This window comes from Thalassophryne amazonica, chromosome 10 (assembly GCF_902500255.1).
Source record: "Thalassophryne amazonica chromosome 10, fThaAma1.1, whole genome shotgun sequence".
In the NCBI taxonomy this organism is placed as follows: domain Eukaryota; kingdom Metazoa; phylum Chordata; class Actinopteri; order Batrachoidiformes; family Batrachoididae; genus Thalassophryne; species Thalassophryne amazonica.
This window is the reverse complement of record NC_047112.1, coordinates 60,328,569-60,352,625: the sequence shown is the minus strand read 5'-3', so window position 1 is coordinate 60,352,625 and position 24,057 is coordinate 60,328,569. Positions and strand designations below refer to the sequence as shown.

Genomic DNA, 24,057 nt, shown 5'->3' with positions numbered 1-24,057 from the left:
GCCTCCATGCTAACTCTGAAGATTCTGTTGTTAAAGACCTCTAGTCACTCACCATCGTCTCCTCGTCTCCTCAGAATGTTCCTCCGTCCTCAGCTCTGTTTTGTGGCCACCTGGCTCCAGTTGCTGTAAGTCCTGTCCTGCCCTGGATTCCAACCAGTCCTTACTCTCCAAACCTGGTTCCGTGTGCACTGCAGCTCCCGGCTTCCACCGCCTGGAGTGGGCCATGTCTTCACTTTGCATGCTCCAATACCAGCTTCAGCATTATTACTTCTGTTGCACCATTACTGTAAATAAATCTCCTTTTGTTCACTTCCATTCTCGTCATTGGTCCGAGCATTTGAGTCCATTGCCTGACCGGTCCGGTCCCATCCGGACCTCTAACCATAACACCCTTATTATGCTGCCTTCGCTTGTTTGCACTGAACCAATCATAATGCTGCACCAGTGTGTGATTGTTAGGTGGCATACTCCTGTTCATCACCCCAAATGATGTGTGACCATGAACACCCCAAACATCATGTCAATGAAGACATTTGGTCCTTTGTCATTTCCCACTGGGTCGTGTGCTCCCAAACGTCACGGTGCAGTTTGCAGACATTTCAACAGTAGCTTTGTGGTTCCTGAAGGTTACGTAGCATCTGTTTCTTCTTAATCTCATGGCAGCATCATATAACATGCCGCTAAAACATTGCACATCTGTCCCGGCGTGCTCGCTCTGCCTTTTACATAGATGTTTATTCTGCAAAATCACTCCCTGTGCTGCAGGATTAACCGTGAATAACAATGCTCACCCGTTCCATGTTCATACAGATTATGAGGTAATGGCAAGGGGGGAGACTGGTGCAACATTCAAGGGGCTAAGGGGAGGACTCTGCAAAGACAAATTTCCCCTCACAGGAGCAGTTTCCAGAACACAGAATAAACTGAAGACCAGAAACAAGCACTCAAATTATTTCTGCAGGCGGCACTCAGGCACGGGGGTGCTCACACATGAATCATTCATATGCACAGTTTTAAGATTCATTTGTGTGCACAAAATGAATACTTGTAAGATTAGATGCAGGTTAATACATATTTCCAGAAAACAGCTCCTTGAAGACAGTGAAATGTCTAAAATGTAAACATCTTACGTTATCCACGATGGATATGTCGCAGCCAGGCTGTGCCAGGAGCAGTTTTACAATCTCAGCTCGCCCGTGTTCGCTCGCACACATCAACGCCGTGGATCCCTCGTCATCCTGCGCATTCACATCGGCTCCGCAGTCCAGCAGCGCTTGGACCATCTCCTGCCGCCCATGGCTAACAGCTAGCATCAATGCTGTCTGACCTGCCTGGGAATGGACAGAGATTTTAGTATGCTTTTAAATTTATGACTTTGTTACATTACTTAATTCATTCTGTTTCAGGAAAATTCACACTAGTCATACAACAGGACATCTTGGCTAAGAGAAACCGCTAACTCATGTCACGCCTGTTAATAATCCAAAACTGTATGAACAGAAACGTAGGCTTGAGAACACACAATTCTCAGACACATACACAAACATTTTGTAAACATTATTTCCTTTTTAGGGCAGAACCATTATCGTTTGACCACAGTTGGTAACAGCACTTTTTTTTTTAAATATTAGTTTTTCACAACAGAAGAAAAAAATTCTCAGGTGAAAACTTGATAATTATGAGGACAGTGCTGAGTTTTAAAAATAAAAAACTAACTAAGAAAACAGTTGCAAGTATACTTTGTTTTGTTGGGAGGGGGGGCTTTTCTGCAGAGGTGATTTTGGTCTTTTGACCCCAAAAGATGTTTTACAGTCGCCACGTCGAACACACACACCACATTTGGTGACAATTAGACAAGAAATAAGTTATTGCGCTCACGATTTTTACACCATACACGACAGTGACCTTGACCTTTGAGATTTTGTTCCCAAAAATCAATAGGCTTCTTGGGATCACTATGTGTAATGCACATACCAGGTTTGATGAGAATCAGGCCAGAACAACTGAAGTAATTTCACTCACAATTGAAATGTCACATGACTGACTGACTGACTCCCCCACACATAGTGATCTCTAGACCGCTGGCTGTGCCGTGGTAAAAAAGGAGAAGCCAAAAGAATTGCCTTTCTGTGCACAGAGACAGCAGCAGAACTGTTCGGTCGCTGATACAGGATCGTGTTCGTTAAGTGCACGTGCTGAGTGAAGTGCCGTAAAGTCGTTAATCTGCTGTTGCTGCAAAAGTTTAACAAAATAATTTCAACTACATTATAATTATGTTTTGATGTCAAACAACAGAAATGTAAAATGATTATCCAGAAAGGGCAAAGTTTGTTTCTTGTATATTTGATTGTTCTGACTTGTCTTTTAATACTTTTCCTTCATTTTCCCTTTAGGTTGCTGCCTCACACTTACAGTCCTCAGTTACAGTCCTCACACTATTATAGTCCTCACACTTACAGTCCTCAGTTACAGTCCTCACACTATTATAGTCCTCACACTTACAGTCCTCAGTTACAGTCCTCACACTATTATAGTCCTCACACTTACAGTCCTCAGTTACAGTCCTCACACTTACAGTCCTCACACTATTACAGTCCTCACACTATTATAGTCCTCACACTTACAGTCCTCACACTATTACAGTCCTCACACTATTTTAGTCCTCACACTTACAGTCCTCACACTATTACAGTCCTCACACTATTATAGTCCTCACACTTACAGTCCTCAGTTACAGTCCTCACACTTACAGTCCTCACACTATTACAGTCCTCACACTATTATAGTCCTCACACTTACAGTCCTCACACTATTACAGTCCTCACACTTACACTCCTCAGTTACAGTCCTCACACTTACAGTCCACACACTTACATTCCTCAGTTACAGTCCTCACACTATTACAGACCTCACACTTACAGTCCTCAGTTACAGTCCTCACACTATTACAGTCCTCATACTTACACTCCTCAGTTACAGTCCTCACACTAAAGCCCCTTTCACACTGGGCTGCTTCGAGCTGCTTCATGTAGCGTATTGACGACACAGGAATGTCTGTGTCAGGTGCTCGCAGCAGGGGGCAGAGAGGAGGTGAGAATGCAGCCTGCAGGTTCTCTGCACAGAGAAACCAGAGTGCACAGTTTGGTTGCAGCCAGACTGTGCACCGTGATACCGCTTCTCGTTTATATTTGTTCTTGTGCTGAGCTGCAGGTCTGCGCTGTGTTCTGTTCTAGTTTATCTTTCTTCCTTTGACCGCGAGCTGCGTGCGTGCGTGAACGAACCATCCGTGAGTAAATGTCTAGATGTCTGGAGTTATACTTGATGTGGACATGTCCTGTCTCTGGCAATCAGTCTGTGATCAGGATTTATGTCCATTATGTCCTTAACAGAATGATGAGAGAGTTTGAGGGAAGAGTGAGGAACTGCAGCAGCCAGACAGTTTTTCTTCTTTCTTTCTTTTAATTGTTCACATTTGTGCACACGAACGAATTGTCCATGAATGGACTGGAGATGTCTGAACTTTTTAATGGATGTGGACATGTCCTGTCTCTGGCAATCAGTCTGTGAGCAGGACTTTTATGGACTTTATTTAAACACATTTGTGAGAGAAGAGCGAGGAGCTGCAATCAGCAGCATATTTTTTTTTCTGTGCTCTTTGAGCGTGTAGATTTACTGCATTGTGTACACAGTATAAAAACAGTCCTGTGTGATTTATACTTTGGGAACAATGGAACACAGCAGGAATCATACATTGGCATCGGGTAACGTTGTATTGTGACGGTGTGGCTTCCAGTCACGTTGAGTACCGTCGCGTTGCCTTGACTTGCGCTGAAACCACTGAATTTCTGCGTCGAGCACAGGACGCAGAAAAAATTAAACGTTTAATTTTTGGCGTCCGATTCGCTTCGTCCTTTGCGTCCCTCGCGCTGTTGTGGCATTGAGCTGCATCGTCTCCGCACTGAGTTGCTTCAACGTGGCATCGTCATGACGCCGCACGATGCAACGGAAAGTGGGCCCAGTGTGAAAGGGGCTTTACAGTCCTCAGTTACATTCCTCACACTATTACAGTCCTCACACTTACAGTCCTCAGTTACATTCCACACAGTATTACAGTCCTTACGCTATTACAATCCTCACACTATTAGTCTTCACACTATTACAGTCCTCACAGTTACATTCCTCACACTATTACAGTTCTCACACTATTACAGTCCTCACGTTCAACATAATGTGGAGATTAAAGTTATATAAAAAAGACACATATTCCAGTAATCAACTTCAAACAGGATGTAAATATTTCTCTATTGTAATTATAACTGGCAATTTCCTTTGAGCTGATGATTTCAAAGCAAACTGAAAAATTACAACTGTAAGAAAACTTAAAAGTCAAAAAGTGTTCACCCACATCACACAAATCTACACAGCAGAAACTGCAACGTTTAGACTCCTGACTCAAAACTCTCAATGGGCACCTTGTGTTGTCTTCCTCACAGCAACAATAAACACCAGTAATTTAGTCTGTAATACTCCAGATTCAGTCCTGTGACTCAGATAAATGAAAACATCTCAGGCCTCGATTCCCAACACGTACAGTTCACCAGCTGATTAGATAAACCGAGTAATAAAACCATTACTTGGTCTATTAAAGTCAACCGATTTACACCAGACAGTCTCACTAAACATTTTCTAAAGTAAATCAACTCCATGGCCAATTATTTAAGCGTATGTTTTCACTTTAATACGTTTAGTGCTGGATTACTAAACTCTTGACTGAAATGTTTACACTGAACAACACATGTTTTAGCCTGAGAACTTATCCTTTGCCTTGAGACATTTAAGTGTAGTTTGATACTGAAGTCTGAAGAAATAGTGCAACACCACACAATAGTGCAATAGTGCAGCAGCCACAGCACAGTGTGCATGAGCACTTAAAAAAAAAAATCATCTGCACTGCAAAACGGCTTTCTTGCAACTGTGTGTAGAAGTGGCAAATTGGCGCCCCCTGCACCTGCACAGGCACCCTTGCTTGTTGAGAAGGATGGTACACAGAGGCAGTGTGAGAAAGGGGAGGGGCATGCGGGGAACAGTTCACCTCTGGGTTTCTCTAATGGAAAGGACAAGGGAGTAGGGGTGGTTAGTGGGCTAAAGTCAGTTACACCTCGGCCCGTTTTCATAAAGTCTTTTAGTCTATTAAACTTTCTAAGTTGACTACAGTTGGTCACCCAACATTATCCTTCTAATCACCATTTCACATTGACGGTTAAACTTGTACATTAGCCGCCTCACCTTAGTCAACGGTTTTCACAGGCATAACGGCTTCGCGCATGCTATTGCGAAGAGACGGCTCCAATGTGCAACAGTTTTGTTTACTTCCGGGTTGGTCGTCATGAACTATGTAGCTTTTGTTTTAACTGTCTTTATTAACAATTACGGACCCATATGAACAGTAGAATGATGTACTTAGCTCTTAGCCTAACAGTTTATAGTATAGTAGTATAGTATATAAACTGTATATAATAAAGCCCATAACTGGCTTTATTAACAGTTACAGACCCATATGAACAGCAGAATGATGTACTTAGCTCTTAGCCTAACAGAGCCTAACAGTTTATAGTATAGTAGCATAGTATATAAACTTGACTGTCATTGCACATGAAAATTCAGTAAGATATATATTATATTCCAATTCCAAGGTGGAACTATGCCAGTATACAAAGGTATATCTAAATATCTAAAATGGAAGAGTAAAATAGGAGAGTAGAAAAGAGTAGAGTAGAGCCACTTATACATACATACAACAAAACTTGTCCTCTGCAGTTAACCCAGTACTTACAAGGGAGACCTCTTAGTTTGATGAAGGCATGAGTGTATTTCTCCAGAGAAAACTGGAGTTACATGAGGAACGGCATCTGGTATAAAACTTCCCAAATCCCAATGCATGATCTGTACTGGCTCTGCTGTGGTGACTCTGAACTAAATAGGGGCAGCCAAAGGAGAAACAACAACATTGTAAGGACCATTAATGATATTTCTGCTTGGAGGGGTCTGTTGTTTTGCCTGTGCTCGTGGCTCATGCTGAAATTGCCTATCTGATGTGCTGTACATCTGGATATCTCTGGATTGATTGATGAATGTGCATAAAGCGTTATAACCCTAACCATGCTAGGACCTATTTTTTGACTCGTCAATTTTCTGGTACATTTGTTAGCCCCAACACAGCAGGGGCCTCATGTACAAAGCGTGCCTATCCACCAAGATTAATTGAAACTGTTCTTTGCATTTCAAAGATATTACTACACACGGTGGACTGATGATGACTTGCCTGGCTGGCCTTGGCGTTGACATTACCCTGACTGAAGAGTTTTTTGACCACAGCCATGTCATCATCCTCCTTCACAGTGGAGAGCGCAGCCAGCATAATGGCCGTGTAGCCCGCCTTGTTCTGCTTATCCACCGAGCACACCCCTGTGGGCAACACATGACTTCATTACTGTGCAGTTAAGCACAGTAATGCAAACTGCAAAATTAGCAACTTACATGAATGCAAACTAGTGTCGTGACAACTACATCAGTTTAATCTCAGAAGGACAGCATGCAATATGTTTGCTGATATTAGTATTATTTAGCCAGTATCCTCTCAGGTTTTTTTCTCTTCCTTCTCCAAAGATCTCTGACCTGTGTTAAGCAGCAGCCCCACCACACCAAAGTTGGAATGTGAGACGCTATAGTGAAGAGCGGTGTTGCCATTGCCATCAGTCATGTTGACTATGTGCTCAAGCAGCAATGTCGACACTTCAGAGAACGCCATCAGGTAGTCTGAGACTCGTGATGGCTGAGCCATTTTTGCACTAGAGATCCGGAACCACTCCAGCTGCACAGTGTGGGTGCTGGAAAGCTGAGGGGGGAAAAAATCATCAGTTATGAGTAGGGTACAGAAAATCAAGCAAAACATCATGCGAGGCATAGAAGCTATATCCAAAGTATTCACAAGTAATCTAAGGACAGTAAATGTAAGATAGAAAATAGTTTGAGGACACATGCAGAAACGCACCACTTCCTTACTCTTCAGTGTTTTAATGTCATCGTTCATGTGGTTCTTCAGAATGAGGCAGGCTTCACGCATTTTTGCACTCAGTTCAAATCTGTGACAAACATATTCGTATTAGAGACTCAGCTTTTAGCAGTTCATCTTTCTCCATGTAAAATTGTCTATCTTGAAGTACTTTCATGTATATTTCTGTCACATGGTAAAACTTTATTTTTGCCATGCACCAAAACTTTGTAGTATTCATGTTCACATCAGCAGACTGAAATTACATTAGTTGCTATGATAATTGCCATCATTTGCTCTTTATATCGTAGAAACAACATACTTCTCTTTCACAACATTAGATGCATAATTTTGTGTTCTCAGCGTCTCCTCATCAGTATCACTCTCATCCATGTTGACGTTCCTCTCCTCATCAGATGTTTCTTCCTCCAAAGCTGCCTCATCCTCTTCTGTGCTGTCCAAACACTCCCCTTCTACACTTTCCCCTGAGGAACTCTTCTCCTCTTCCTCTTCTTCATCTTCACTGGAAGTAGATTCATATCTAACAGGCATATATATTTGGTGAAACTGTGAGCAATCTCTGTAAAGCCCCTTTCCCACATACTTGATTTTAGCCATGACTGTCGGCAAATAAAGCATGTTAAATTGGCCATGTCAAATCTCAACTACATCCTGCCAACTTGCCAGACTTCTGTACAACACCACGATGACCTTATTATGCCATACAATAGGATAACAATGATTCAACCAAGAACCACTATGATTTAGCACAACATTAGCAAGACTTTATACCCCTGTCACACTAGATGCCGAATGAGCCTAAATCCAGTCCAAATGAAAATTTGACCCACGTTCAGGAAGTGCGCAGTCAAACGTCGGACAGCATTCTGAGTGCAGTCGAGCACAGTCATGTGGCCGTCTCGAATGTTTTGCTCATGTTCAAAACAATCATGGTGCAGTGAAATTGGAAAAACAATCGAACAGCAGTCCATGTGCAGTCTGACCACAATCTGACTGCATTCTAAATATTCTTATGGCATCAAAACAGCATTCAGAACAGTCTTATCATGCTCAAGAGGCATTTGCCATGGTCAGGCATGTCAAATCCAGCCAGCATGTCCTGATTGTGCAATGGATGAGTCATACACGCACCTCCACTGGATCCCGTTCGAAGGTGCGCAAAGGAAATATTGTTATGTGCGATGTCTGTGGCACGTATTAATCTTGTGAACTAGACGTGAACATTGCAAATCAAGCTGAAAGCACCGTGTGTCACTGCCAGTCAATGCGTCTCAGAGCAGAGTGGACATCTGACCAGATTGTTATATCCATAATAAACCTTTTATTACAGATACATTGTCATTCCCCCCCATTGGGTTAAATAATGTAGGTGAAATAATATGATCATCATAGCTTTAACACCACAAGCAGATACGCCACGCTGCTGCTCCCGAAGGGGCAGCACTGGAATGGCATTCCAACTGTATTTCAAACCATGGCAATATACAGTAGTGTTCAGAATAATAGTAGTGCTATGTGACTAAAAAGATTAATCCAGGTTTTGAGAATATTTCTTATTGTTACATGGGAAACAAGGTACCAGTAGATTCAGTAGATTCTCACAAATCCAACAAGACCAAGCATTCGTGATATGCATACTCTTAAGGCTATGAAATTGGGCTATTAGTAAAAAAAAGTAGAAAAGGGGTGTTCACAATAATAGTAGCATCTGCTGTTGATGCTACAAACTCAAAACTATTATGTTCAAACTGCTTTTTTAGCAATCCTGTGAATCACTAAACTAGTATTTAGTTGTATAACCACAGTTTTTCATGATTTCTTCACATCTGTGAGGCATTAATTTTGTTGGTTTGGAACCAAGATTTTGCTCGTTTACTAGTGTGCTTGGGGTCATTGTCTTGTTGAAACACCCATTTCAAGGGCATGTCCTCTTCAGCATAAGGCAACATGACCTCTTCAAGTATTTTGACATATCCAAACTGATCCATGATACCTGGTATGCGATATATAGGTCCAACACCATAGTAGGAGAAACATGCCCATATCATGATGCTTGCACCACCATGCTTCACTGTGAACTGTGGCTTGAATTCAGAGTTTGGGGGTCATCTCACAAACTGTCTGTGGCCCTTGGACCCAAAAAGAACAATTTTACTCTCATCGGTCCACAAAATATTCCTCCATATCTCTTTAGGCCAGTTGATGTGTTCTTTGGCAAATTGTAACCTCTTCTGCACGTCTTATTTAACAGAGGGACTTTGCGGGGGATAAATTAGCTTCACACAGGCGTCTTCTAACTGTCACAGCACTTACAGGTAACTCCAGACTGTCTTTGATCATCCTGGAGCTTATCAATGGGTGAGCCTTTGCCATTCTGGTTATTCTTCTATCCATTTTGATGGATGTTTTCCGTTTTCTTCCACGCGTCTGTTTTTTTTTTTTGTCCATTTTAAAGCATTGGAGATCATTGTAGATGAACCGCCTATAATTTTTTGCATCTGCGTATAAGTTTTCCCCTCTCCAATCAACTTTTTAATCAAACTACACTGTTCTTCTAAACAATGTCTTGAAGGTCCCATTTTCCTCAGGCTTTCAAAGAGAAAAGCATGTTCAACAGGTGCTGGCTTCATCCCTAAATAGGGGACACCTGATTCACACCTGTTTGTTCCACAAAATTGACGAACTCACTGACTGAATGCCACACTACTAGCCCAATGTTATAGCCTTATGAGTGCGCATATCATGAATACTTGGTCTTGTTGGATTTGTGAGAATCTACTGAATCTACTGGTACCTTGTTTCCCATGTAACAATAAGAAATATACTCAAAACCTGGATTAATCTTTTTAGTCACATAGCACTATTATTATTCTGAACACTACTGTAAATGAAATAGAAAGTCACCTTTGGAAGGGCTCCAGATGTGGCTCACAGTGCAAGGCAAACAGCAGCCAGGCTGCATCCTGTGATAAGACCCCTGTCATCCTGGGAGCTCCATGAGACGGCCACATTAGCCAAGCGCTGACGGCACATGCCTCGTCCACCACGAAATACAGGGTGACACACAAAAACACTCCTTGGTTTCAAATATTTATAATATCAAAAGTCACATCAATAATTTTACAATTTTGAAGAAGAACAATCTGAAAAAGAGAAAAAAACTTGATGAGTTTCTGCAACTGTTGATACCAAAATTGTAACATTATTCATGTGACTTTTGATATTATACATATTTGAAACCAAGGAGTTTTTTGTGTACACCCTGTATATATCACATATGACGCACCATCCAGCGGTACAACGCGCGCCATCTAGCCGGACGGCGGATGCACCACTGCACTTCAGGGCTTGTGACACACAAATGCAAAGTCCAGACAATACGTCATGTGAAGCATTAACTGATTGGCAGGACACACGCATGAACCACAGTGAGGTCATCTCATGAACCTAATCCTGGAGAGGGGAAAGGCGTGAGGCTGAATCATCTGATCACCCTGTTGGGTGTGCTTGAGCTCATTTCATCTGATCACCCACTGCACGTGCGTGAGGCTGGATCACCTGATCGCTGTGCCACGCAGGGCACAGCTACAGAGCTGATTTCCTGGAGAGAGAGAAAGAGCATGCAATGGGGGGGGCGTGTGGCTGCTGTATGATGCTTTACTGTCAGGACCTGCCTTACCTCCCTTCTGGATCACGTATGTTATCCAATATTTGTACTGTTATATGTTGTCCAGGGTCCCCTGATTATGGGATTACTGTGTTACACAGCAGACTAGTGGCTATTACCGGTGTCCGCAGCAGTAATAACAGTTGTGGGTGTGCACCTTGGTGTTCTGATGGCCTTAATACGCTGAACAGACAAGGTTACATGCACTGTCAGAGGACACTGGTTTACATGTTCACAGTTCACAGGCTGGATATCATCTGACATCCAGCAAGAAGACAGGGCAGGTCTTCAAAAGATAGCGGACCACAGTGCTCACTCTGCCACGCCCCTCCCCTTGCTTGCTTTCCACTCCAGACTTCATGTGGTGATTGGACCACACCCACACAGCATTCCAGTTCATTCTTGTTATTCATACTGCATTCTCACAGCATTTTTGGTATATGTACTGTGTTCCACCTACAGCTGAACCACATTCATAATCATACGTATGGGATGTACACAAATCAGTCAAGGCAGGATCCACCCACATTCTTAGTATTCAAACGGCATTTGTATGCGGCTGTCCAAATGTCTGTCTCTCCTGACTGTGCCTCAAAGTTTGGCTTTTTCCCCCATTCTGGCTGATTTGGTTTGATTCCTGAAAGATTTAGTGGTAGTACAGTCCTTTGTAAATTTGCAAACACAGCTTGATGTGAATATCCCAGAATGTCCAGGATTGCCTTCAAGGTGCCAGCAAGAGTGCAGGATTACAAGAAGATTTGAAAAAGCTTAACATCAGGTTTGACAGTTTAAAACAGTCATGGTCACATTTTGTACCATCAGAACTTATCAAGAATGCTCAAGAATCAAAGACATCACAAAGCCTATACCCAAGACTCACCATGATTTCCATGGTGGTGTCATAGTCAAAATTCAGGTGTGTTGTGGGCAGTGTTGCCACAGTTACTTTGAAAAAGTAATCCAATTACTGATTACTGATTACTCCTTGAAAAAGTAACTTAGTTACTTTACTGATTACTCAATTGTAAAAGTAACTAAGTTAGATTACTAGTTACTTTTTTTAGTTACTTTTCCCAGCTGCCGACAACAACCCTCTGCCACCTCAACATGACAATGATACCTGTTTTGCCAAAACTTACTTTATAGTCACCCTTTCTTGACTTCAATGAAAATAAATACTTGTTTTATAAAAAGTAAAATAAAGACCTCTTTCTTGACCTCATATTTAACTGTTGACAGCACTGTAACAGTAAAACTTGCAATTTCGAACCTACATTGTTTATAAATGTAACTATTAAATTCATTCTAGCATTTTTCTAACATTTAAATTCTCTCTAAATATTTTACTTGTCGAAATTAATATTATTTTAAGTAGTATTAGTAGTTGTAGTAAAAAAACGGCTTCAAAACTGGACCTTTAATCTAGGGGTGTTGTGAGGGGGGCACATCCCTCCCCCACGCCCCCATTCCATCTGGATTCGCCCCCACTTTGGCGTTTGAGCACAAAGAATGGATAACATTTATTTATGCAGAAAACGTGACCAGATTTACAGGTAAGAAAGTTTTATTGTGTTTTCACATCATGTGGTCCTCAGAAAGAGAGTTTAGGTGCATTTGAGTGGAAAATAGTGTTAGTTGTTGACGCGTCGCGGAGGATCAGCTGTTTTAACGTGCAGATACGGAGCGGCTCAGCTCAGCTCTAAATAAAGGAGGAAAAAAAGTATAAAAATGTCTTTGTAAAGCTCAGTGCAGGTGTGCTGATCACCGTGCTTTAAGAGGAGACGACGAGTCGAGCAGCTGCAAAAAACCGTGGATGAAAAGCTCACAGCTCGCTTAAAGTGGGCAGTTCAGTCGAACCCCGACCTCCTGCCCACAGACCAAGTTTAATGCTGCTATCGACCCACAATGAAAAATAATAGTAACGCACAGTGACATGGAGAAGTAACTTTAATGTGATTACTGATTTGGAAAGATTAACGCGTTATATTACTCGTTACTAAAAAAAGTGGTCAGATTAGAGTAACGCGTTACTAAGTAACGCGTTACCGGCATCACTGGTTGTGGGAATGGGTCTTTATGTAGAAATGGTACAATTAGTGAGATTAAGTTTGGTATTGAGCTTGTCAAACTTTTGACCTTCTGGATTCCTTATTTCTAATCAACAGGATGTCTACAGCGCCTTAGTTTATTTTAACGACACAAAAAAAGTTTCATGTTACCCACCCGCCATTTAGAATGCCAACAAACTGAAGGCTCTTCTTGCTCACTGTGTGATTCTCGCCAGTGTTACTCCCATCCTTCCTCTTCATGATTGATTTCAGCATACCTAGGGCCAAAAGGAAGGAGATGAATCAAACAATAGTTCAAACAAAACAAGTAAGGGAGCCACTTAATGTCAACAAAAGTACACTATCAGAGTACATCACTGGAAAACAATGGCATTACATTTATAAATCTATAAAACAGTTACCCAGTTCATTAAAATAATGCCTTGCATAACTTCAGTCCACTGTTTTTGTTATGAATAAAACCTCTGTGAGCTGTGTACAAGAGCACGTGCACTTGATGTATTAATGTTATTTCCACATATTTGTCCATGTAGAAGTAGAGCCTTCAGGAAGGACATCCACTGAAAACTTGTAAATGAAAAAGTCTTTCATTACTGCAGTACACACAGAGTACTCACCTATCTTGGTGCTGCTAGTTGCAGGTTTGTCATCTTGATCTCCTTTCATCTCAGTCATACTGACCATTTCTTCTGGTGAAACCTTATATTCAGCAATGGTTAACTGTCTCTTCTTTAGAGTTGCAGCTTTCTGCTCCTCACTCTTTCCTTCAAAGAAATTTTCCCATTGGCACCCAATGCTCACCACAGGAACAGCAAATGACTGAGACGGTTCCACTGCAGCATCAGTCTGGGTGCCCTGTTCTGTCTGATCAGCTGGCAATGTCTCACCTACATAGACATCAGTAACCTCGGGACGGCACAAAACTTCAACATGCTTTAACACACAAGACAATGTCTCTACATGAGCATTTGTCATGGAGGGTTTGGCAAGAATACCTTTCTCAAATGTGACTTTGGATGTTTGTGCCTTGATTTCAGCCCTAAGAATTTCTAGGTCATTGTTGGCCGCACAAAGCTGGTCCTCCAAAGTCAGAATGGATTCCTGCTGGAATTTAATGGTGTCCTGTAAAGTTTCTATCTCTCGCTGTGCCTCACTAGTTACTCCAAGAAGTGACTCCATAACCCAAACTCCACAGTCTTCTGTCTCAGCACTGACCTGTATTCCCTCTTCATGAACCCTAAGGGATTCTGCTCCTGTGCTTTTTTCTGAAACAGTTACAGTGGTGCCTTCAGAAGCATCTTTAACACCTTGGCTGTAGTACAAAACAACAGAGTCAATTGGCATGTCATCTCCAACAGCTATGGATTTCTTCTCAACCAATGAAACTTCCTCTGGAGCTTTTCCTAAAACTTTTAATAAAGGTCTGCTAACTTTCTCATCCTTTCCTTCAAATCTCTCAGTCAGCCTTTTTATCTCCACAGGTTTTCGAAGGCCAGTGCGACTAGGTGAAGGTGGTGGAGTCCCCTTACTTAAGATACAGTGGTCAGTTTGGGTGGACTCTGTGGATTGTTGCCTCTTTTGGGCCTCCATCATGGCCATTTTTTTCTCCTGAAGTGCCAAGAGAAGCCTATCTTTCTCTGCACGAAGTTTGGCAACCTCTTGCTCAAGTGCTGGAACACCCTTTACCCGTTCTTCCATCTCCTTCAGCTGTTTCAAGGCTGTAGCCATCTGCTCTCTAACTGTCTGCAACTGACTGGGGGGTACTGGAGCTACTGTGGTGCCAGCAGCTGGTGTACTACGACCAGAGGTCTGTGGACTGGGTTTTGTCCAGCTACTCTGTGATTGCAGAATGTTTGAAGAGGGTAAAAGTGGTTTGGGAGGATCTCCAAGATGAAAACGGCCACCATTCTGATGATGGTGGTTTTGTTCCTGTTGTAGCCGCCGGCTGGTTTCCAGAAGAGTTCGTTCAACTCTAAGGTTGCGCTGTGGGGGAGTTGGCGGCACTTTGGCACCAGGCGAAAGCGCAGACACACCAAGGACAGTGACAGGGGAAAGTGACACACCCTCGCACGGTGCTGAGCCAATGCGGTTACGAGGTGGCGGTGGTGGAGGTGCTCTACCATCCTCACTCGATACTGAAGCAAGAGACTCTGTGGATGTCCAGCCACTTGTATGTCCCCCCACACTCGGGCTCCTCTGAGAGAGTCTGACCACACGACCAGAACGGCGGGAGGTGATGGGTGCACGCCGGAGGTTGTGTCCACTCTCTATCTCTTCTACATATTTTAGAAAATCCAAGTCAAGCTGGAAGCCATATGGTGTCTGAACAGAGTAAGATGCTGGCTGCTCAATGCCCTCTTGACTAGAGTACAGGAATGGAGAGTCCAAATCTGTTTGAAAAATAGACATGAATTTGCAAAATGTCAACTTTAGCGATGCGCTGCAGTAAGAACATGTAAGTTATACAAACCACTGTAAAAATGTGTCACAAACAAATATTTTGAGTTCTGACTCATTCCAATTGTGGTCTAACCAGTGTCACCACAGTTACTTTGAAAAAGTAATCCAGTTACTAATTACTGATTACTCCTTGGAAAAGTAACTTACTCATTTTCAACAGTAACTAAGTTAGATTACTAGTTACTTTATTAGTTACTTTCAGCAGCTACTGACAACACCCCCCCTGCCACTGCAAAATGAAAATGACAACCCATTTTCCCAATATTCATTTTATAGTCACCCTTTCTTGACTTCACTGAACATAAATACTTGTTTTATTAAAAATAAAGATATCTTTCTTGACCTCATATTTAACTGTAATGGTAAAACTTGCCATTTCTAACCTACATTGTTTATAAATGTAACTATTAAATTCATTCTAACATTTTAATTCTGTCTAAACAGTTTACTTGTTGAAATTATTATTATTATAAGTATTATTATTCTTAGTAGTAGTAGTAGTAGTAGTAGTAGTAGTAGTAGTAAAAAAAAAAGGCTTCAAAAGTGGACCTTTAATCTAGGGGTGTTGTGTGGGGCCACATCCCTGCCCTGCCCCTTTTCCATCTGGATTCGCCCCTGCTTTAGCTTTTGAGCAGGAAGAATGGATAACGTGTTTATGCAGAAAACACGACCAGATTGACAGGTAACAAATTTTTTGTCAGTGTTTTTTACGTGATGTCCTCCTCAGAAAGAGAGTTTAGGCGCACTTGGGTGGAAAAAAGTGTTAGTTGTAACGCGTCACGGATCAGCTGTTTTTAGCGAGGATACACAGAGCGCCTCAGAGTTTTAAATAAAGGGGAAAAAGAGTGTAAAAATGTCTTTGTAAAGCTCAATGCAGGTGTACTGTTATCCTCACAGTTTGAAAGACAACGACTGTTTTGTCAACTCAGAGCTGCTGCTGAAAACCACGGATGAAAAGCTCACAGCTCGCTGAAAGTGGGCAGTTCAGTCGAACCCCAACCTCCTGCCCACAGGCCTAGTTTAATGCTGCGATCAACCCGCAATGCAATAATAATAGTAACGCACAGTGACTTGGAGAAGTAACTTTAATCTTATTACTGATTTGGAAAGATTAACGCGTTAGATTACTCGTTACTGAAAAAAAGGGTCAGATTAGAGTAACGCATTTCTTAGTAATATATTAGGGAAATCACTGGGTCTAACAAGTCCAGTGTCTCAAATTTTAAGACATTGGACTTGTTAGACCACAAGAAGAAGTATTTTAAGACCTAAAATATATTTAAATTGTGTATAAGAGCTTCATTTGGTGTCAGATGTGTGACATCTACAATGTAAGTAACAGGAAGGATTTCTAAGTTTATTTTTGTTTTGGTGGAGTTCTGAGCTTTCCTGATATGACATGGAAAATCAATGTGGTGTTGGCAGGATCCATCAAATTATTCTGTATTCAAAAAGAAAGTTCCTTACAGTACAGCTGTGGGCATAAGTTCATATAAACCTTGGTTATAAAGCATATAGACTCAGTTTTCCCCCACTGGACAAATTCCATTTTGTCAAACATAAATAAACATGTCGAACACTTAAAATAAGAAATTAACCCTTAACCCGTTTTGCCCCACTGGCAACAATTGTTGCCAAAATGTATCACTGTCATTTTCTACTCACAATAAAAAAATCTCAAAGGAACTAATGCAACTTTTCAACTTAAAACAAAATAATAATAAATGATTATCTAACACTTCTACATCTGAAGTGTGTTTTTTTTATCTTGGTACACTGCAAATTATTTAGTTCTTACCAAGATTAAAAGTGATTAGAGATTAGAAGTGTTAAATCATTTATCTTGTTTTAAGGGTTAATTTTTTATTTTAAGCGTTCGGTATGCTCATTTCTAGATTTAACGAACTAAATTCAAGACACCTTGTCAAGTGAAATGATCTGTCCATGCAGAAAGATAATTTCCCTCAGATTTAGTGTTTTTATCATGTTTTTAGATGTCCCTTTTTGCAGTGTATTATTACTATTAAAAGGTATTTAAAAATAATAGTTACAAGATAGACATTTCAGTTTTTCAGCATGCCAAGACTTTACATACACAGAGATGTATACCTCTTTAAACATTGTGGAGGATTCCAGAAATTGATTAAGTTACTTGTAAAAGCTTCTGAATGACTGGCATAATTAGGGATTACTACAGGCTCTATAGTTAGACCCATAAATACTGCCTCCTAATAAATATGACTCCCTAATTAAATGGACTGCATTTATATAGCGCTTTTCCATCTGCATCAGATGCTCAAAGCGCTTTACAATTATGCCTCACATTCACCCCGATGTCAGGGTGCTGCCATAATTTGAGCGAAGACGACGAAGAAGAGGAGGAAAACGTTGCCACGAACAGTGGGAGAAGAAGAAAACTAGAAGGGTGGAAATGAGAGTGGGGACTTTGAATGTTGGTAGTATGACTGGTAAAGGGAGAGAGCTGGCTGATATGATGGAGAGGAGAAAGGTAGACATATTGTGTGTGCAAGGGACCAAGTGGAAGGGAAGTAAGAGCAGGAGCATCGGCGGTGGGTACAAGTTGTTGTACCATGGTGAGGACAGGAAGAGAAATGGTGTTGGGGTCATTTTAAAGGAAGAGTATGTTAAAAGTGTGTTGGAGGTTAAGCGAGTGTCTGACAGGGTGATGAGTGTGAAGTTGGAAATTGAAGGGGTGATGATGAATATCATCAGTGCATATGCCCCACAGGTAGGTTGTGAGATGAAGGAGAAAGAAGATATCTGGAGTGTGTTAGATGAGGTGGTGGAGAGTGTGCCCAAGCATGAAAGAGTGGTGATAGGAGCAGACTTCAATGGGCATGTTGGTGAAGGGAACAGAGGTGATGACGAAGTAATGGGTAGATATGGTATCAAGGATAGGAATGGGGAAGGACAGATGGTAGTTGATTTTGCAAAAAGGATGGAAATGGCTGTGGTGAATACCTACTTTAAGAAAAGGGAGGAGCACAGGGTAACATATAAGAGTGGAGGAAGGTGCACACAGGTGGACTACATTCTTTATAGGAGATGCAAGCTAAAAGAAATCACAGACTGTAAGGTGATAGCAGGAGAGAGTGTCACTAGACAGCATAGGATGGTTGTTTGTAGGATGACTTTAGAGGTAAAGAAGAAGAAGAGAGTGAGAGCTCAACAAAGGATCAGATGGTGGAAGCTGAAGGAGGAAGACTGTTGTGTGAAATTTAGCGAGCAGGTGAGAGAAGCACTAGTTGGAGGGGAAGCAATTTTGGACAACTGGAAAAGTACTGCAGATGTGGTGAGGGAGACAGCTAGGGCAGTACTGGGTATGACATCTGGACAGTGGAAGGAAGACAAGGAGACTTGGTGGTGGAATGAAGAGGTCCAGGAAAGCATAAGGAGAAAGAGGCTGGCGAAAAAGTTTTGGGATAGTCGGAGAGATGAAGAAAGTAGACAGGAGTACAAGGAGATGCGGCGTAAGGCGAGAAGAGAAGTGGCAAAAGCAAAGGAAAAGGCATATTGCGAGCTGTACAAGAAGTTGAATAGTAAGGAAGGAGAAAAGGACTTGTACCGATTGGCCAGACAAAGGGACAGAGCTGGAAAGGATGTGCAGCAGGTTAGGGTGGTAAAAGATGCACATGGTAATGTGCTGACAAGTGAGGAGTGTGTGCTGAGAAGGTGGAGGGAATATTTTGAAGAGTTGATGAATAAAGAAAATGAGCGAGAGAAAAGGCTGGATGATGTGGTGAGAGTAAATCAGGAAGTAAAAGAGATTAGCAAGGAAGAAGTGAGGGCTGCTATGAAGAGGATGAAGAGTGGAAAGGCAGTTGGTCCAGATGACATTCCAATGGAGGCATGGAAATGTCTAAGAGAGATGGCAGTAGAGTTTCTAACCAGATTGTTTAATAAAATCTTGGAAAGTGAGAGGATGCCTGAGGAGTGGAGACGAAGTGTGCTGGTTCCTGTTTTCAAGAACAAGGGTGATGTGCAGAGCTGCAGTAACTACAGAGGCATAAAGCTGATCAGCCACAGCATGAAGTTATGGGAAAGAGTAGTAGAAGCTAGGCTTAGAAAGCAGGTGAAGATCTGTGAGCAGCAATATGGTTTCATGCCGAGAAAGAGCACTACAGATGCAATGTTTGCTCTGCGAATACTGTTGGAAAAGTACATTGTGTGTTTGTGGACTTAGAAAAAGCTTATGATAGGGTGCCAAGAGAAGAGTTGTGGCATTGTATGAGGAAGTCTGGAGTGGCAGAGAAGTATGTTAGGGTAGTGCAGGACATGTACAAGAATAGTGTGACAGCGGTGAGATGCGCAGTCGGAATGACAGACTCATTCAAGGTGGAGGTGGGAATACACCAAGGATCAGCTCTGAGTCCTTTCTTGTTTGCAGTGGTGATGGACAGGTTGACAGATGAGATCAGACAGGAGTCCCCATGGACTATGATGTTTGCAGATGACATTGTGATCTCTAGTGAGAGTAGAGAGCAAGTTGAGTCTAGTCTGGAGAAGTGGAGATATGCTTTGGAGAGAAGGGGAATGAAAGTCAGTAGAAGCAAGACTGAGTACATGTGTGTGAATGAGAGGGGAGCCCAGTGGAATAGTGTAGTTACAAGGAGTACAAGTGGTGAAAGTAGATGAGTTTAAATATTTGGGGTCAACTGTTCAAAGTAATGGAGAGTGTGGTAGAGAGGTGAAGAAGAGAGTGCAGGCAGGGTGGAGTGGGTGGAGAAAGGTGGCAGGAGTGATTTGTGACCGAAGAATATCAGCAACAGTGAAGGGGAAAGTTTTCAAAACAGTAGTGAGACCAGCTATGTTGTATGGTTTAGAGACAGTGGCACTAACAAAAAGACAGGAGGCAGAGCTGGAGGTGGCAGAGCTGAAGATGTTGAGATTCTCTTTGGGAGTGACAAGAATGGACAAGATTAGGAATGAACATATCAGAGGGACAGCTCAGGTGGGACGGTTTGGAGACAAAGTCAGAGAGGCGAGATTGAGATGGTTTGGACATGTGCAGAGGAGGGACCCAGGGTATATAGGGAGAAGGATGCTGAGGATGGAGCCACCAGGCAGGAGGAGAAGAGGGAGACCAAAGAGGAGGTTCATGGATGTGCTGAGAGAGGACATGCAGGTGGTTGGTGTAACAGAGGAAGATACAGAGGACAGGGTGAGATGGAAACGATTGATCTGCTGTGGCGACCCCTAACGGGAACAGCCGAAAGACAAAGAAGAAGAAGCCAGGGTGCTGCCATACAAGGCGCTCACTACACACCGGGAGCAATAGGGGATTAAAGGCCTTGCTCAAGGGCCCTTAGTGATTTTCCAGTCAGGTGGGGATTTGAACCCATGATCTTGTGGACTCAAGCCCAACACCTTAACCACTAGACCATCACCTCCCCAAATAATTAATCCCTAATTTTGTCAATTAGTCATTCAGAAGCTTTTAAAAGTAATTCCTTCACATTCTGGAATCTCCCATGCTGTTTAAAGAGGCATTCATCGTGTTGTATGTAAAGTGAACATCAGACATCTGAAGAAAAACAGAAATAAATCTTGTAACTGTTATTTTTTGGAAATAAAGTAGACATTCTAACTTATCACACAAATTGACAATATTCAATACATGCAACAGGGGAATGGTGACTGAAGGTTTTAGCCAAGGAGTGTGTCCCCACGACTGTTTGACACATGAACATTTGACAGTCAGGAGAAACGAGGCCATACTGTGGAAACGGCTTGAGGTTATGGAAACTATCTGCAGTGGCTACTTACCAGGCAACTTTGGGTTAACTTGCACTGACTGAGCCATTTTTTTATTTAGGGCTGGGACTTTTCAGCACACAGTCAGTCAGTCATAAGTGGCCTAAAGGAAAGACACAATGACATGAACGTAGCTGCAAAAACATGAAACCATTTTCGGGAGTCTTTTGATAAAATGACAGAAGTATGTCATTTATGCAGTCAAAAAAAAAAAAAAAACACTTGCCAACCTTTAAAAAGGGCCATACTGGCATTTTTCAGGGCATAATAATGCAATGGATTAAGTGTAAAACACTTTTTCCTGCCTTTTATGAGTTTATTTTAATGCTTTAATTTGTCTGAACATACTGTAGTACAGATCAAAATTAGTCATTACATTCCTTTAAAATGCATTCAAATTTGATTTTGAATTCACACTATTATTAGTGAACATAATTCATCCCAGTATGAGCTTTTACACACTCCCAGAACCTGTCACATTCTACATAAGATGCTTGATTGTAGAATGTTGGACAAAGAGCAGACAGGCCTGAAGAAGTTTGTTTTCTTACAGCTTGTTAGCACATGACCTCCTGTGCCTGGCCCCAAAGGAAGGTGAATTCCCCAGTTTATTATCCGTTAAGAGATCAAAAAAAAAAAAAAAAAAAGTTTAATTTTTTTAAGACGTATCTTGTTTTTTGCCTCTCAGAAGTGTTGAAGGAGTTTAAGTTTGGCATCATTGAGAGAGAGAGAGAGAGAGACACACACACACACACACACACACTGAGTAGGGGTGTGTGTGTGTGTGTTTTGTCAGGATGACTTGTATTTAACTACTGACCTCTATGAGAATTGGCTTAACCTCTGGAGGAGGTCAACATGGGAGTTACTGTGGTAATCAGTCACATTCATTATAGAAATAGAAGTGAATGTCTGCTTGCAGTGCATCAGTACGTGCATGTGCCGTGCTGGTCTACATCTGTTGTATTTATGTGTGTGGAGACGTTACTGGCATGCAAGTAGGGGGAAAACCACACAAAGTCAACAACAAAGAGCTGAACAGCATCCAAAAGCCATAAAGCAGCTTTTTTTCATTAACAGTATGACACCATTCAACAACAACAACAAACAAAAACATTATTCTTACTAACTGCCATATGTATTGGCATACCGGGAAATACATTATTGCCTTTTGGCTTTGCGTCTGTCAGTCTAGACATAAAATAAACACTGAAGAGGTTTTATCTGTTGGCATCTCATGGCAAAATTTTAAAAATAAAATGTGAAAGGAAACTCACAGCACACAGATCCAGATGAATCAATAGATCCAGATAATTAATGGTAATTGATCAATTAGAAAAAAACTGAAATTCAGGATTAGGCATAACACGTATCACCAACAACATAATGGTGATCTGGTATACAGTGCATCCAGAAAGTATTCACAGCGCTCCACTTTTACCACATTATGTTATGTTACAGCCTTATTCCACAATAGAGTAAATTCATTTTTTTTCTCAAAATTCAACTCACAACACCCCATAATGACAACATAAAGGTTTTTTTGCAAATTCATAAAAAAAAAGCCCTTAGGCATCACTGCTCACACATTGCTCAGTACTTTGTTGATGCACCTTTAGCAGCAATTACAGCCTCAAGTTTTCTTGAATATGACGCCACAAGCTTGGCACACCTATCTTTGGGCAGTTTTGCCTATTTGTCTTTGTAGCACATCTCAAGCTCCATCCGGTTGGATGGGGAGTATTGATGCACAGCCATTTTCAGGTCTCTCCAGAGACATTCAATCAGATTCAGGTCTGAGCTCTAACTGGACTACTCATGGATATTCACAGAGTTGTCCTGAAGCCACTCCTTTGATATCTTGGCTGTGTGCTTAGGGTCATTGTCCTGCTGAAAGATGAACCGTCGCTCCAGTCTGAGGTCAAGAGCGCTCTGGAGCAGGTTTTCATCCACGATGTCTTTGTACATTGCTGCATTCATCTTTCCCTCAATCCTGACTAATCTCCCAGTTCCTGCCACTGAAAAACATCCCCACAGCATGATGCTGCCACCACCATGCTTCACTGTAGGGATGATGCCTGGTTTCCTCCAAACATGACACCTGGCATTTATGCCAAAGAGTTAAATCTTTGTCTCATTGGCCCAGACTATTTTGTTTCTCATGGTCTGAGTGTCTCATGGTCTGACATAGTGACCATCAGGTTCTTGGTCACCTCCCTGACTAAGGTCCTTCTCCCCGACTACTGAGTTAAGACAGGCGGCCAACTCTAGGAAAGTCCTGGAGGATCTGAACTTCTTACATTTACGGATGATGGTGGCCACTGTGCTCATTTGGACCTTCAAAGCAGGAGAAATGGTTCTGTACCCTTCCTCAGATTTGTGCCTCGTGACAATCCTGTCTCGGAGGTCTATAGACAATTCTGTTGACTTCATGCTTGGCTTGTGCTCTGACATCCACTGTCAACTGTGGGACCTTATATGTAGACAGGTGTGTGCCTTTCCAAATCATGTCCAATCAACTGAATTTACCCCAGGTGGACTCCAGTTAAGCTGCAGAAACATCTCAAGGATGATCAGTGGAAACAGGATACACCTGAGCTCAATTTTGAGCTTCATGCCAAAGGCTGTGAATACTTACGTACACGTGATTACTTAGTTTTTTATTTTAAAAAAAATCTAAAAAAAAAAAAACATCTTTCACATTATCATTATGGGGTATTGTGTGTAGACTTTTGAGGGAAAAAATGAAATTCATCCATTTTGGAATAAGGCTGTAACATAAAATGTGAAAAAAGTGGATACTTTCCGGATGCACTGTAACAGTACACCTTGTAATATATTTACCACTAATCAGATGATAGTTTTTGAGTTTTGGCACTGAATTGCAGAGCACTTTACAGGTATAAGACTAGCTAAACGTTTTCACTTTTATTGTTACTATTTTTAGATATTTCCACTGGGTATTAGCTGACTGAATACAGTTGCTGCATCAACATTTTCCACAATCACACTTT

General features: G+C 41.8%; 1 protein-coding gene across 2 annotated transcripts in view; it reads right to left on the bottom strand.

Moving 5' to 3' along the window:
* The window catches only part of kank3 (KN motif and ankyrin repeat domains 3), an 88,108-nt gene that overhangs the window by 21,988 nt on the left and 42,063 nt on the right, over nucleotides 1–24,057 (bottom strand). Inside the window, exons 3-10 of one of the 2 annotated variants that reach the window (XM_034180085.1) lie at nucleotides 21,056–21,146; nucleotides 13,426–15,198; nucleotides 12,963–13,065; nucleotides 7,374–7,592; nucleotides 7,052–7,142; nucleotides 6,676–6,895; nucleotides 6,323–6,465; nucleotides 1,131–1,331 (exon numbers count right to left, since the gene is read on the bottom strand). In XM_034180085.1, the coding sequence (XP_034035976.1) occupies nucleotides 1,131–1,331; nucleotides 6,323–6,465; nucleotides 6,676–6,895; nucleotides 7,052–7,142; nucleotides 7,374–7,592; nucleotides 12,963–13,065; nucleotides 13,426–15,198; nucleotides 21,056–21,092 (2,787 nt within the window). In that variant the 5' untranslated portion in view covers nucleotides 21,093–21,146. The remainder of the gene's footprint in view (nucleotides 1–1,130; nucleotides 1,332–6,322; nucleotides 6,466–6,675; nucleotides 6,896–7,051; nucleotides 7,143–7,373; nucleotides 7,593–12,962; nucleotides 13,066–13,425; nucleotides 15,199–21,055; nucleotides 21,147–24,057) is intronic. The other variant, XM_034180084.1, reaches the window with a different exon arrangement.